This window comes from Spea bombifrons, chromosome 1 (genome assembly GCF_027358695.1).
Source record: "Spea bombifrons isolate aSpeBom1 chromosome 1, aSpeBom1.2.pri, whole genome shotgun sequence".
Lineage (NCBI taxonomy): Eukaryota > Metazoa > Chordata > Amphibia > Anura > Pelobatidae > Spea > Spea bombifrons.
The window spans coordinates 53,391,831-53,408,250 of record NC_071087.1 but is presented as its reverse complement, the minus strand read 5'-3'; the positions used below and the strand labels follow the sequence as shown (position 1 = coordinate 53,408,250).

The 16,420-nt window shown below is 40.4% G+C and overlaps 1 protein-coding gene across 1 annotated transcript in view; it reads left to right on the top strand.

Moving 5' to 3' along the window:
* The first annotated feature begins 1,630 nt into the window (after positions 1 to 1,630).
* Positions 1,631 to 16,420, top strand: part of MTHFD2L (methylenetetrahydrofolate dehydrogenase (NADP+ dependent) 2 like) — a 37,698-nt gene continuing 22,908 nt past the window's right edge. Inside the window, exons 1-3 of the mRNA XM_053461619.1 lie at positions 1,631 to 1,807; positions 8,972 to 9,156; positions 10,025 to 10,147. Of these exons, the coding sequence (XP_053317594.1) occupies positions 1,692 to 1,807; positions 8,972 to 9,156; positions 10,025 to 10,147 (424 nt within the window). The 5' untranslated portion in view covers positions 1,631 to 1,691. The remainder of the gene's footprint in view (positions 1,808 to 8,971; positions 9,157 to 10,024; positions 10,148 to 16,420) is intronic.

Genomic DNA, 16,420 nt, shown 5'->3' with positions numbered 1-16,420 from the left:
TGTTGTCGCCAATGCCTTCAGTTTCCCTGTGAAGCAAAACTGCTCTGTGCTGTGTACGTAGATGTTGAGTCATCCGAGAATTGGTGAAATGTTATTTCACCTTACCCCTGCTCACTACCTTACGACTCAACTTGCACTGCGCCCATCTCCCACCAGATGAGATAGCAGTGGTATTAGTGTTTTTTTGCTGTTGTATTCGTGATGGTTGTGATGTGGTTGCGCTGCCAGTGCATGAAGGGGAACCCGTTGCATAGGTACACTGCTGCTGCCGCTTGACTCCAAGTCTGGCTCATAATGTAAATCCAGGTCATTGTCATTATCAACATCATCATCAAAAATGGCCATATAATTTTCCCCATAAGGCAGAGAAATAAATTGTACCTTCTGGATATCTCGCCCTGAGAACTCACAAGGGGTATGCCAAGGCATGTGCAGCAGGTGCATTCCACACAGGCCCTCACTTACCAAGGGTGCACTCCAGGCCCCACACTCCTCAAGAAGCCAGGTAAGGGAGATCATAAGATTTTCCTTTACCGGCACACTTTACAAAAGAGCAGGCCTGTGAGGGGACGCGGGTACCACTTTATTTAAAATATCAAAAACCTAATATAACTATGCATGCAGGACATGGATGCAACCAGGGAATGTTACTGACTGCAAATTTAGAGTTTCTTCTACATTTGCACAAATGTAGTGTTATACTACAGCATGTTTGTGAAAAATGACAAAAAGATATTACCACAATTGTTATCAGAGATTAAGAGTAAAATAGCTGCTTATAAAGTGTCAACCTTCCTGGGTAATCTTGCATGCCTACCTACTGTCCTGATTTTGTTACTCTATCCCACTGTACCGCCAAGCTCTACCTCTGTCTTTCTTTGTGGGACAGTAGTAGAGCTCAACGGAACACAAGGATTCGGGGACATGTTTCATTCTCCGGCTGAAACCCCTTGCGTCCTCAAGTGTAAAATAGCTGCATCCTCAAGAGGTTAAGGTTTGAGTCTTTTGATCTTTCTCGTACCTATCAATCAAGTTGTAAGACAGTTCAATGGTTGTTATCTATAGGAATTGATTTGGGTGCAAAATCAAAAATACACAGTCTTATCACCATGGGAAACAACTGAATAGTCTAATCAGCAGCCACAGCATGTTTTCAGGTTTGCTCCAGAATCAGTTTTCTGTAATTACCTGTATTTTTGCGTAACATATGTGGGTTTCACAATAAACGAAATGTTATTCTTTCAGTAAAAACAAAAATAATATTCTCCACAGTGTGATATTATGTTTCTGTTTATTGTTCATGGATCCTTTAGCAGTTATTTAAAAACACTGCACTTTTCACACTATAAAACATTTAGTTTGCTTTTCCCCAACACCAATAAGTTTAAAACAGTTATCAAGTGCAAATCCATATTACCGTATTATATGAACCAGCCTGGGATTAAACTACACTTCCACCTTCTGTGCTTCTTCTTACTTGACCAATGACATTTCAGCCTTTGTGCAGGTGAGGGTGGGCTGCATCCAATCACCGCATTAGGAGGAGGTTCTTCTCTACATAGTCACTCTGTACAGTTCTCCAGCGCTGACTAGTCAGTGGTCCTACTGATCACACTGCAAATGATGCTGCTTCTGCTGGGGAGATAAACTACAACCCTTTACATGTCCTTATCCTCAAATAAGCAGTGGCCATGATTTCTTCAGTTTCCAATACCCTTCACATACTAAAAAGGACACTGTCTGCAACTGCAGGACCCAGCGCAGACAAGTGGAGGATAAACTGCTATATGCACATGGGATGGAGCAGGTGAGATCAGGTGTCTGATAAGCAATATGAGTCACATCCTGACATAACATTGCAAAATATTGGGGGTCAAAGGGGAAAAATTACTTTTTTTCTTGTTTTTCCTTTATATATGGGTTTAAATAGGTTTGGTGTGTATTTTGCAAAATAATGCTAATGCATTAATACATCCATAGGAATGTTATAATCCTGTATATAAGTGTAGATATATTATTTTGGAAGGTTTATTGATAGATGAAAAGCAGTGTGGTTTTTCACATTTTCATATTTTTATTGGTATTATGAGTTTGCTATGAGAATTGTGTTTGTTTTTTAATTTGCCTAATAATGATAGTTATTCACAAGGAAAGCAGCATTATCTTTTTTGATTCTTGTTTGGAAATTACTGAAAATAAATTACAGAACAATTATGCTAAATCAAAGATTTTATAGGGCAGTATAAGCTGAAGATAAAAACATCAGGGGCTGTTTTTAATCCCCTTCAAAGGGCCATATATAAATGACATAGTAATAGGTTGTGGTATGTGACAGTAGGTTTCATGTAGTACTTGAAAGGTCCATATACTGCCCACAAAAATAAAATTTCATGAAAATCAGACAGGCAAGATGATCATGCACCACAGCTCTGGCACTGGAGGAGTTAAGGGGACATACATTTTGGGATTTCAGATAAAAGCATGTGCGTTCTGTTATTTTTGAAAAAGAAACAATTAAACAATCAAATGAAGATGATGAAATCATCAAATCACAGATGAATCAGGTACCTTTGTACCTTTGGTCTCTGATTTATTGACAACTACTAAAACATAGAAATGTATCATTAGCCCCTAAATCTTATAACAATTATTAGGATTTATGGTTAAAGATACATTGAAATATAACTTATGTACAGTAAACATAATTATTCCAGCTAATTAATTGCACGCTTTCCAAATAAATAATAAACATAATAATTTAATTGTCTCAAAACTAGCAATAGTCTAGTACTTTTATAGATTTTTTTCTGGCTAAAACAAAAATAGTGTTCCAAAAACACGCTGTCCAAATAAATACTCCACAGCTCCGTAGAATATGCTAGTCGTTTTTGTATGATAGAAAGGTGTGAATGAATGTATGGGGTCAGAATGTGTGTGACCTTCAGCTTTCTCTGTCCTACCGTTTGCCATTGTTACTGTTTGGTGATCCCTTTGTCTTTCAGAAACAGATTAGGGATAATGATGGTTTCAGCAGTTATATGTATTACAGCTGCAGCCTCTCCTTCCTTTCACACTTCACTAGTTTTAACTGATGACTGCAGTGCTAGAAATGTAGGCACATCCTCTCCATATGGCCGCACTATTATTTACAACATGACCTCCATTTTATTAGCTTTTCTTCTTTATTTTTGCTATTCTAAATTTAGCTTAATTTCCACATTGGTCTGAATCAGGAAAAATGAGAAAACATTGTATGTTTATGTATATATATGATAAATGATAAATGTACAGTATACATGGGCTAAAATGTCTCTTTTCACCTCAGTGATTAATGCTTGCATATGCAAAGAAATCAATATTCTGCTTTTTTTTTACTGTATATGACAAGGAATTATGCAGAAGCACATATGTACTTCAATGTGAACCATACATCAAATAAGGAGCCTATTGAAAATGCTTCCCTATATTTGCTTCAGACCTCTCAGACCTATGTATGATACTACAGATGATTCTAATGTAATCATACCTATATAGAAACTCATTTGGGAAGCAAGCAATATGTCCTTAGTTGTCAGGTAATTCAAGGTTCATAGGGCTTATCTAATGCTGTAATCAGTTTCAGATGTTCTTGATTTATGGAACCGGTTTACAATGCCCCTAAACAGAAAAAAGCATAAATCGTCCTTGAAAGCCAAGTAACAATTATTCTGATTGTCTTTTATTTATATAGTGCCAACAATTTACCTAGTGCTTTGTACAAGCATTCATGGGGAATGCCGAAACTAGAATTGACAAAAATAAACCAATTACATACAATAGGCCCTTCTTGCAAGTGTCCACTCTGGACAAACGCTTACACTGAAGAACTAAGAAAAGAATGAATGTGTCCTGGCAATATCCAAAGTAATTGTCATTTTCATGACATGTATGAAACTAATATTGTTGATGCTAATGTACACATATATTTCTGCATTTGCAATATAACCTTATTTTTACTTGGTATGAAAAGACAATGGGTCCACTCACTAATAACATTTCTTTTTCTCTGCTGCTTTTTGTGAAGAATGATGTAAAAGGCAGCAGCAACACTTATTTTTTTATTAAAATAGTTTTTGCCTGCTGCTACTTTTCGGATATTTAAGGGCATTAACTTCTACCTCAACATGGCAGCAAACATTTTCACTCAGGGGTTCAGGGGCATTGTACGGTCTCCAAAAGATCCAGGGCTTGAGCTCATAGCAGATTTGGTAGCAGTGGAGTAAAGAAGCTCTAAGGGTGTATATAGTTTTTCACACATGGTTTCTCCATTTTGGCTTTATTTTTGTTGTATAAATCATGACATGGTATAATATGCCATGTGTTGTTCTTCTGATTGTTGTTGTATTTCCCTAATTTTTAGACCTGCTAAGGAACAGATTATTGTTATTATGTCCTGATATGTAAAACCATAGTATTCAAAGAAGGCGTACTTTGTTTTTCACACAACTGTACATTAATTTAAAATTTAAGCAGTCCCAGAAAGCTACTAATATTCTAGGGGTCTAGGATTCCTGAGAGTTTACAGATTTCTGCAGGTCAAATTATTCTCATCACACATTACAACATTTTATATGGGGAATGTGAATTTACACATATTTTGGATGTATTTAGAGGAACATTTTCTGAAGCCAGTCCCTTGGATGTTACCCATTTGTATTCCAAGACACTCTCATGCACTCTTGCTTCGACTCTGAAGGGCTAAGACACAACTTGGTGTTTAAAGGGTCTACTATTACCCTGATTCAGACCACTCACAATCTTTGGGGCAAATGGGAATATAAGGGGATGGACAAAATTATGGATGTCGATTGGAAGGGAGCCTTGGTTTACCTGCCACTTTCTGGGTTTTGTGACAGTTTAAGTCAATTTCCTGACTTACATACTTTCAACTTAGCGATCTGTACAGATGGATCATACACCTAATAGACACAAACCCTTTTGGAAATATCTTGTGATGAGGGGACAGGTCAAAGGAGAAGCATATCCGGTTTATTCCTAGCTATTAGTTATCCACACAAATACTTCGATTTGGGCTATGTGAGAGATTGGGAGTTGTATCAATGTACAACCTATGGAGAATGGTTTTAAGGTTCTCATGAGATAATACATGACCAATTGCACTTGGAAAGGATAGGGGTGAGGGGAAGGCATGTGTTTGGCTCCTTATTTCCCATACCGTAATTTTAGAAAAGGATGCAAGGGATGGGGTGAGATGTACACCTGAGTATTATATTCCTACTGATTAAATTACCCCAGCCCCATTGCACACAGGAGGCATGAGGGGCATGGATACTAGAGGGCAGTGGCGTCTCCAGCTTTCATATTTAGGGGGGGCACATGGGGGGCCAGGGACCAAAGTAGGGGGGCCAATTATAAAACTGTACATATACACTATATATATATATTGTGACAAACCCTATAGCATGAGGGCAATACATGTCACTTTTAGGGGTCCTAAGCACAGTCCTCTAGGGCAATCAGAGTCAGGAACAGCAGCTTTGAACAAAACAGCACTTTATTCTTAATTGCTGAAACCCCAAAAACCAAATCATAAAAATAAAACCTAGCTCCCAATTGGAGCCCTCTCTAACTTAACTATGCTGGTCTAGACTGACCAGCCTAATCACCCACTACCTCAACCTCCCAGCCAGACCCAGCTACGCCAGGCTCTGGAAAACCTCCCCCAGACAACACACAAAATGTCCAGGCAGGTATTGCCTCACTTGGCTCAGGGATTGTCTTCTTCAGGGCCTCTCCTTGCCCTGGGAGCACAGGGAACTTCCTCTTCCCCCAACAGTCTCTCTGAGTATCAGGCTCCAGGGGTTTTTAATGTCCAGCACCTGTGCCTAATGCCGGCCCCATAGGAATCCCGGGCCGGATCGTGTGGACTTCTTGCCTCCTGGAAAACCTGGCATGGAATTTCCACAAAATGGGGAAATGGAGCATTGGCCCACCCTGCTCTCCAATTGCTCCACCCCAGGGACCCATATGTATAATCTGCATAGCAGCTGTACCCAGATGCCATGCCAATCAACTCCCTGGGGTTCACAGTCTCACAAAATATATATATATATATATATATATATATATATATATATATATATATACACACACACACGTTAGACGTGCATTTTTAACTACATAATATGCACTTATCTCTTTGAAGTTAGCCCCTGCTGACAATACAAATAAATATTAGACCGTGCTGCCGATATATAGAAATATTACACCCTGCTTCTGATATATATTAATATTAACCCCTGCTGGGGATATATGTTGATATTAGCCCCTGCTGCGGATATATACTTATATTATACCCTGCTGCTGATATACATAAAAATTATACCCTGCTGCTGATATATATAAATATTTGACCCTGCTACCAGTATCTATTAATATTAGCCCCTACTGCCAATATATATTATTAGTCCCTGCAGCCAATATATATAATTAACCCCTGCAGCCAATATATATTAATATTAACCCCTGCTGCCGATATATATATAAATACTAGACCCTGCTGCCAATATGAATATAAATACTAGACCCTGCTGCCAATATATGTTAATATTAGCTCCTGCTGCCAATATATGTTAATATTAGCTCCTGCTGCCAATATATATTAGCCCCTGCTGCCGATATATATTGATATTAGCCCCTGCTGCTGGTATATATTAATATTGGACCCTGCTGCCGATATATATTAATATTAGACCCTGCTGCCGATATATATAGTATTGGTCCCTGCTTCCTATATATATTAATATTAGCCCCTGCAGCCAATATATATATTAATATTAGACCCTGTTGCCAATATATAAATATTAGCCCCTGCTGCCAAAACATATATAAATATTTGCCCCTGCTGCCAATATATTTTATAGTGAAAAAATTGGACCCTATCCAAGCAGTTCCTTGGGCCCCGCTCAACGCTTCCTTGCATGCAATCACTCCCTCCGCTACCACAACAAAAAAAAGAAATATTTCCTACACTGACTGCAGATCAGGGAAAGACCGTGAGAGTCAGTCCTGCACCGTGACATTGAGAGGTCCTCTCCCCTGTAATCATCCCCAGAGTCCCTTTATCCCCTCATTCACTAAACCATACCGCTCTTTTACTTACACCCTGTAGTTCAGGTATAGATGAAATAAACAACACATGGAAACAGCACATGCAACTAAATGAGATATATAAAAAAAAAACTTGTATTTGCAGGTATACATAAATAATGTATGGAAACATAGCATTGCAGTTATAAACCAACAGAACACACAAACCCAGCATTGCAGGTATAGATCAACTGGAAATCACATGTACACTCAGCACTGAAGGTATAGATCAAATAAACAACACATGGAAACAGCACTCCAGGTATTGATCAACTGAATAAGACATACAAATCCTATACTAGCAGGTAAACATAAATAATGTATGGAAATATAGCCGATACAGATGAACAGAATGACACAAAACCCAGCTTTGCAGGTATATATCAATTGGAAATTACATATAAACTCTGCATTAAAGGTATAGATAAAACACCCTAAATTACAGGCATAGATCACTGGTCACACACCCCAAAGCCAACCCTGGTGTCCACACTGCCCACCTAAAACCCGACCAGCACCCAAATTATATATTGTGTCAACTTTGTCCCCAAACAGCTGAACGTACGCCAAGTTTGTCCCATAAACACCTCTCCCTCCTAATCTATCCTATCTACCCCCTCTCCCTCCCAATCTATCCTATCTACCCCCTCTCCCTCCCTATCTACCACCTCTGCCTCCCTATATACCTACTCTCCCTCCCAATCTATCCTATGTACCCCCCTCTCCCTCCCAATCTATCCCATCTACCCCCTCTCCCTCCCAATCTATCCCATCTACCCCCTCTCCCTCCCTATCTATCCCATCTACCCCCCTCTCCCTCCCAATCTATCCCATCTACCCCCATCTCCCTCCCTATCTATCATATCTATCCCATCTACCCCCATCTCCCTCCCTATCTATCATATCTATCCCATCTACCCCCTCTCCCTCCCAATCTATCCTATCTATCCCCTCTCCCTCCCAATCTATACCTATCTACCCCTTCTCACTTCCTATCTACCTCTTCTGACTCTCTAACCCCCTCCTAACTTTCTACCCCCCCTTTGAAGTTCACTTACCTTGGGCTTGTCCAGCGGTGAGATCGCGAGGTCTCTGTATCCCTGGTTCTGCAGTGTGCGTGGCTTCACTGCCGGGCGCCGGATATGACGACATATACCGGCGCCCGGCTTGAAATGCCGGCACTGCGACCAAGGCAGAGTCCTCGCGGTCGCGGAGAAGAGTGAGAGGCGCCGAACGGTTGCTGAGAACTTAATCCTCAGCGACCGCTCGGCGCCTCTCTTTCTCTCCTCCGGGTCTATTAAAAAAAAAAGCCGGCGTTTCAATTGGGGGGGCACAGCATGATGTTGGGGGGGCCATGGCCCCCTCTGGCCCCCCCCTGCCGACGCCACTGCTAGAGGGACCTGGGGACTCCAAACTTTGTGGGGTTTTTTTCTTTATTTTTACTTTATGTTTGGGGATGACAGGGGCTCCCAAGTGAGCTCACAACCTCCTAGGGTTAGTTCCAAGTCGCATTTGAAACTTTTGGGCAACTCATGGGTTAATGAATCTGCCAGTTGCTTGCTTTTTTCAATTGCCATCAACTTAGATATGCTTAACTACCCTGCATGCAATTGTATTAAAAGTTACTTTAGAAGTTTAAAAGTTGCTTTAGTTAATGTAGCAGTTAGACCCGAATTCACATTTTTTGCCAACTTGCAAGCACTAGTGGTTTAGTGAATAAGAACTTTTGTCTTGTATATTATGATTTGTTGATATTTTATGTATTTCAAGGACCCAGAAAAAATGTTTAACTTTTCCTCCCAAAACCCATGGTCATTTTCAGGTCCATGGCAACAATTATCTCAGGAACCAAACTTGCCAAAGAAATACACAAAGAAGTCCAGAAAGAGGTAGAATGCTGGCTGACACTTGGAAACAAAAGACCTCATCTCAGTGTGATCCTGGTGGGAGAAAGCCCTGCAAGCCACACCTATGTTAAGAATAAGATCAAAGCCGCAAACTTTGTAGGTAATTACTACACTGTCGTGAAAAGAAATGGTGCTTATAGGGCGCACATATCACAGGGCAAGGTATATGTAATTATGGTCAAAACAAGCCAAACATTAGTCATACCTTCTTAAGTGAAGCTTGCTTTCAAATTCAAAATATATTTAACTAGAAAAGAAATGTGTGAAGATGCGTTTTAAAAGAAACAAGAAAGAATATGTAATCTCCCAGGGCAGCAGTTACTTCAGGGGCCCAGGTCACCCTGTATCACTTACAACTAATGTTCCCTATGTTCCCTGCTTCCTCACAGGCCATACACATGACCATTATGATACCGTATTTTATGCCTGTGTTCCATGCACATGCATTTCAGCAGGGAATAACTTCTGGTGGCACTACATTTAATTACACTGAGCAAAATAGTATCTCGTATTGAAACACAATTGCAGACTACAGGTGGTTTATATTAATGATCAAAAGTTGTTGGGTGACATTTTTTTTCTTTTAATTAAGAAAGAATGTCAACATATTGTGATATATCTCATCATTTGCTGAGGATATGTTAGAAATAATCTCCTAATCATGAACAACACTGTTCAATTACTCGCTTATGGAGACCTTTGCAGCAACAAAACATTCACTTATTCCACAGAATTCTAATAACATAAAAAATAGGGAACATATGTTAAGGTGGTAGGAAAAATATTTTTTTTTCACCATGATTAAATAAAATAGTAATATTGTGGTAAGAATTTAAAATTTATGACTGCACTGTGGGCTGATGGCAATGCAGGACATATGGTAATTAAAGTCAGTATTTCTACAGATGACATTAGCACAATACAGAAAGTTTATTTAAATGACTCAATCATAATGTTCTTTGTTTCAGGCATCTCAAATGAAGTTATACAAAGACCCAGTAATGTTTCTCAGGAAGAACTATTGAAAGTTATAGCAAAGTTAAACAATGAATCCAGTGTTAGTGGGCTGCTGGTACAGTTACCTTTGCCAGGTATGTACTTCATGGTAGGCCATGTCCCATTTTTTATAGAAAAATTAGTTATTAAAAAAAATTACAGTATCAAATAAAAATGCTATATAAAGAAAACAGAATATTTCATACGTACGTAAGTACTGCAACACAGGGCATAATATATTTATATTTAATATAAAGTCAAGATTACCGAAGATTACAGTACCATTTTGTAGAGAACACACATAAAATATAGTTTGAGACATTAAGAGAAGACTTTGGGAGAGAGGGTGATGGTGTGACAGGGATGGGTGCTGAGTATAGGCTGAGGTGGGATAAATTAAGTTTGAAATAGTGAGTGAAACAGGAAGATAGTGAGTCTAGTCCTCTTCCTCTAGACTGGCAATTATAGAGTAGATTGTTAACAGGCTGTGGATTAGCTTGTGAAAGCTTTAGATTACCACCTGCTCCCGCTTCAAAACCAGGCAATTCCTGTCACTACCAACATCCTTTTAACAGCACCTTAATCACCAAGCATGGCACCCATCATGTTTGCTCCTGGAAGGAGTTCTTGAGTTCAAACTACATTGCTCCCAACAAAACCCATGCAAATTGGCACTGTCAGAACACGTAAAGTGACATCTCCCCTCCATCGTGCACTGTGGGCAGTATCTATATTTAAACAACCTTTGGAAAACATAAATGTTCTTAGGAGAGACTTCACTGAATGACTGTCTATGGTGTGTCATTTTGCTGCTTGATCAGACTACTGGTAAATTTCCTTAGTGCCCTCTGGGCTTGTGGGTCACATAGGAGGACGTGCACAGTGCAAGTCTAACACCCTAAAGTTGGTGTTCCCTTACAAATTAGCCAATGTCCAAATGAAATGAAGGCATTGTCCATTTGCTAAGGATGGAGCTGTCCCACATATGCCAATTGTGGTGCCTCCTTTCAAAGTAAATACTGGTATTCAAACGTGATGTCAGGGTGTCTGGTTCAGGATAACGTGACAAAGGTGACAAATTAAGTGTCTTAATCCTTACCTAGAGTGTATTTCAACAGGAACTCATTAACATAAAACAATGTAGTTAGACTAGTCCTAACTTGTGACATTTCTCGCGCACCACAAGATGGCAATTTGGGGCCTGACTCTGTTCAAGTCTGTGCTGCAGTAGTCAAAAAAGTCTTAGGCATCCTCCTACCTAGACAGCCCATCTGCATTACCAGGAGCTTGTGCCTTTTGGTTTTAGATAGTGAAACTTTAGGGCTTTAGTGCCAAGCTCCAGCGCAATAAGCGTCCATTTTCCCCTGCCACGAGGGGCTTCAAATCTTGAAGCATCAGTGTGAACCACAAAGCTTGTTTTGCCATGAAGTGATTCAAAAAGGGAGAACCCATTGGATTCCTAGGGCACATTCCAATAAGCAAACAACAAATGTGGTAAAAATCTCACCCAGTTTCCTCTTGGTCCTTGCACCATTGTTTTCAATGCAATCACAAAGCAGCATTCAATAGGTCCCAAGCCAATTGGAATCCCTTGAAGGATGTTAACCTTTATATAATATAAATATAAAAATATATCATGAAAATTAATAAATAATTAAGCAAGATACCAAATTAAGAAATCAATCGCCTTGCCGACAGTCAAGCCATGCCCGAGCCGTAAACTGCAAAATGCGGTATTTGTTTTTTTTTAACACCCGTACTTTCCTTTCAAAGGTGAGATTTCTGATTCTCTACAATCACAGCTCCACTTTACTTTTGAAAGTCTCTCCTCCAAGCTTTTGCATGTTCTCACACATCTGGACAAGTTATCTCACAGATCGGTAATCTGCACAGAAGATGATGACTTTGTCCAATTTGTAAGTGAGCACTTACTGCATTTCTCTTCCTGCTGTGATGATTCCTCTGAGATATATTTCTGAAAACTAGATATCCCAGTGTATTTCAAATGGTGGTATTTAATACTTCCCATGCCATATTTGTACCACCAGCCTAAATTTGTATTTTTTTCCACACACAAATCTCCTAAATACAGTGATACCAACCATGCATGGGTTTGCCAGGTTGTTTGAGGGGTTAAACGGTCACATTTGGGACATGTGCATTTCAATTTTGGCATCTGGTCATCCTGCATCCATCAATTTACCAGATCAAACTATAGATTTTTTAAAACACTTTTCCATCTGTTCGAAGTCACCCTGGATGATCCAGATAGGAAGCTTCCCTCATAAACACTAAAGTCAAAAGTATAACCTGTGCCACTTTGGCAAACTTTGCTGAATTTTATACTCTATTTAAATAGTATGTATTGCTTGAAAAGCAATCTGCCTTTAAATAGCGTAAGTGATTCATCAATACAAATGTTATCTCACATATATATAGAGCAGTTAGAAGGGGCCTTAGCTTATAGAGCCTGCCATATGAGGGATCATTTTTTGGCAGACACTGAGCGTTGTCATTGAAGCAGAGGAGCAGTTCAAATCTTTGCCCAGTCATTTTATTTATTATTTATCTGTTATTTATTGTAATGCCAGGGTTTGTCGTGAATGGGGGTATGTCTGGTTGCACAAAATTGGATGCCAGACGGGCGTAAGCCTCCTCCACACTATACATTAGGAGCACTTTGAAAATAGAACTATAAATCTGTTTTTTATTGTTTTTTTAAAAAACATTATTTTATTTATAACTTCCAACCAAAAACTAACCAACTTATCCCACATAATCACCCACCTAACTAACCAATAAAATAAAAAAACAAGATTGCCACAAAGAAAATTGAAAATAAAATCTGATCAGTACAATGTACTGACCAGAGCAACCCAAACAATACCACATGGCTGCAAGGGTTAAATTAAAGTTTAAACAAAAACATTAAATGTCAAAAAATAGGTTATAAAAATACCACAGATCACAGTTTATCACTGATCAGGAAGGGATGGAAAGGGGCAATTTAATATAACTGTCAGGAACCACTTTTTCGCTGCCTGAACCATGGCTTTTTCATACCTGTGGCATTTAAATCTGTTACCACTAGTGGCCGCCCTCCGCCCTCTGGAGCACTCAGAACTCAATTACTGGGATCAAGTGTGCCTTGTTACCTGGGTTGAGCCCTAGTCAATACATCCAGCTGGGCCTTGTTACCTGGATTACCCTGCCTTTATGAACCTGCCCTGCCCTAGAGTCAGTTCCTTTTTATTGAAGTCTATGGACCTTTCTGCTGTGGCTCTGCACCTGTACTGTTCCTGGTTCCCTGCTTTGTGTCCTGATCAAGTGGATTCCCTGCTTTGTGTCCTTCCAAGTGGATTCCCTGCTTTGTGTCCTTCCAAGCCTTTCGTACCCTTCCAAGCGGGCTGTGTGCCCTTCCAAGCGGGCTCTCTGCCTTTCGTGCCCTCCCAAGCGGGCTCTCTGCCTTTCGTGCCCTTCCAAGCGGGCTTTCTGCCTTTCATGCCCTTCCAAGCGGGCTCTCTGCCTTTCGTGCCCTTCCAAGCGTGCTCCCTGCCAAAAGACTTCTTACCGGTATTTTATTTTGCCGTACGTCCGGTTTCTTGCTTAGACTGTATTACCCTTATTTGCTGGTCCTGTTATATACATAAAATATACTGCTTTGCCTGGATTTCTGCTTGTGGTGGCTTTGTTTGCATAATCATGCACCGTGGGTTACAGACTGAACCCCAAGTATCCCCTGCACATGGGCTCCTACCCGATCTGATCACCCGAGTCCTGACAATAACTATTTTGCAGGGGCCTCCTCTGCCATTAACCAATGAAGTGCACCTGTATTTCATTGGTTGATGCCAGATGATCCTTGCTGGCGACCAATAGAGTCGCTCGTACTGACTTTTAAAATCCTGGTGCAGCAACTTGGCCAACAGAGACCACTGGTCTCCCTGCTCCAACAGTTAAAGGTCCGTACAAGCGACTTTATTGGTCGTTCGTACTGACTTTTAACTTTTGGAGCAGGGAGACCAGTGGTCTCTGCCGGCCAAGTTGCTGCACCATGATTTTAAAAGGCTGTGCGAGTGAGCCTATTGGTCGCCCTGCAGGGGCCTCCTCTGGCATCAACCAATTGGGGTGACGGGAGGTATTTTCCTTGATGTCCAAAAACCTCGACTTTAGTCTCATCTGACCATAGTGCCTTCTTCCATATGTTTGGCGAGTCTCCCACGTGCCTTTTGGTAAACTACAAACATGTTTGCTTATTTTTTTCTTCAAGCAAAGTCTTGGAGGCTTGTCCACTCTTCCATCAAGCCGAGCTCTGTGGAGTGTAGGGCTTAAAGTGGTCCTATGGACATATACTCCAATCTCCGCTGTGGAGCTCTCGTGACCTGCATGAAGAGCTCCCTGGTCTTCATGGTGCAGCTTGCTTGGTGGTGTCCCTTGTACAGTGGTGTTGCAGACTCTGGGGCCTTTCAGAACAGGTTATTTATACTTAGATCATGTGACCTGATCATGTGACACTTGGATTGCACACAGGTGGACTTTATTGTGACTTCTGAAGGTAATTGGTTGCACAAGATCTTATTTAGGGGCTTCATAGCAAAGGGGGGTGAATACATTTGCGTGAACCACTTTTTTATTTTTTAGATTTTTTTTGAAAATGTTATATGGGGTATACCCATTACATAAAATCCAAATAAAACTCAATTTTAATTCCAGGTTGTAATGCAAAAAAATAGGAAACATGCCAAGTGGGTGAATAATTTTGCAAGACACTGTACCCACTACTCTTGTTGTTTTACGTGTTTTGTTATCACATGTCCTCTGACAGCACTGCCTCTTATAATAAGCACAACTCTGATAGCATGTACCCCTCCTGGCCTATAAATGTGACTATCGTCTCATTTGCACATGGTAATGTGTTAAGGTTGGCACTCCACAAAGCAATAGTGTTTGGCTTGGGACACATAGCAGCTACCTATTCTACTTACGAGGTAGATCCATATGCTGGTTGACATCATGCTATTGAGATTACAGTGTAAGAAATACTGGACTCCAACTACTGTAAAATGTACTACTATATAATGTTATCTGTTTTGTCCAACTATTCAGAAATATAACCTTGGACTGAAGACTAAAAAGATCCCTTTTTAAACTTATTATCCAAATTACAAATAAGTCCACAGAAACACTGCATTGAGTGAACCGTTCTTTTTAATATACAACAGAACTCTAGATGGCGCTCCAATCATATATGATGGAACAGAATATTGAGCATGTATACCTGATGTCTTTTTTATTTTAAGTAAATGCTTTACACCTAATAATATAGTGATGTTTCTCTCTTTTTCAATTCTATCCTGCAAAATAGTTAAAACAGAAGTTTATACATCCATACACAAGAGAAAATGTAATAGATAAAAAAGAACGTTGCCCATTGTTGTGCATGGGTGACCCTAATGCTTTTTTAATGCGCAACTATCACAGTTTGTATTTGCTGCTAATGGTTTATATAATTATTAACAAACAAAGGAAGGTGTTTTTACATTACATTTATTTATAGAGCACCAGCAGATTCTGGACAGGATACAATGTGACAAAATACAAAAAAAGGGGGGAAGTTTTTGTGCACAGTTGGCTCTGCATATATAGGCTATATGTACAAGAACATGTCCCAAGAAATTGATGATAAAATCCTTGCGTAGAGCTCATGATGGTGTCTGTACTGATATTTGATTGCTTCATGGTCTATCATGATGACCAAGTATGCTGTCTGGTCTCTTCTCAACTAGCTATAGCAATCTCAGATATCTAGTGCATACACATTTCAAAAACCTATAAACAGGGGGGCACCCGGTGTGGAAAGCCGCCGCCGCTAGGTACGCCACTGGCGACCTCCAATACCGCTCCCTTGCGAGCCTGCTCCTCCAGAGACAGACAGTAATGTCCGCCGCTGGAGGAGCAGGCTCGCAAGGGAGCGGTATCGGAGGTCTTTAACAGACCTCCCGCTCCCTTGAGTGATTTTAAGCCGGTTCAAGGATCTCCGATACAGCTCCCTTGTGATCCGCGCGGCAACAGCTGTTGTGCGCCGGGGTTTGTTGTCAGATCCCGGCGCACAACACTGAAGCCGCGCCCACCGCTGTCCGTGCCCTCTGACCCGGAAGAAGACAGAAGAACTGAAGAAGAGGAGCGAAGAGAAGGAAAAGGAGCTGTAAGGAGAAAAGAGGAAAGGTAGGAAAGCATTCAGTGAGAGTGGATTGGTATGTGTGTGGATTGGTATGTGTGTGGATTGGTATGTGTGTGGATGGGTATGTGTGTGGATGGGTATGTGTGTGGATGGGTATGTGTGTGGATGGGTATGTGTGTGGATGGGT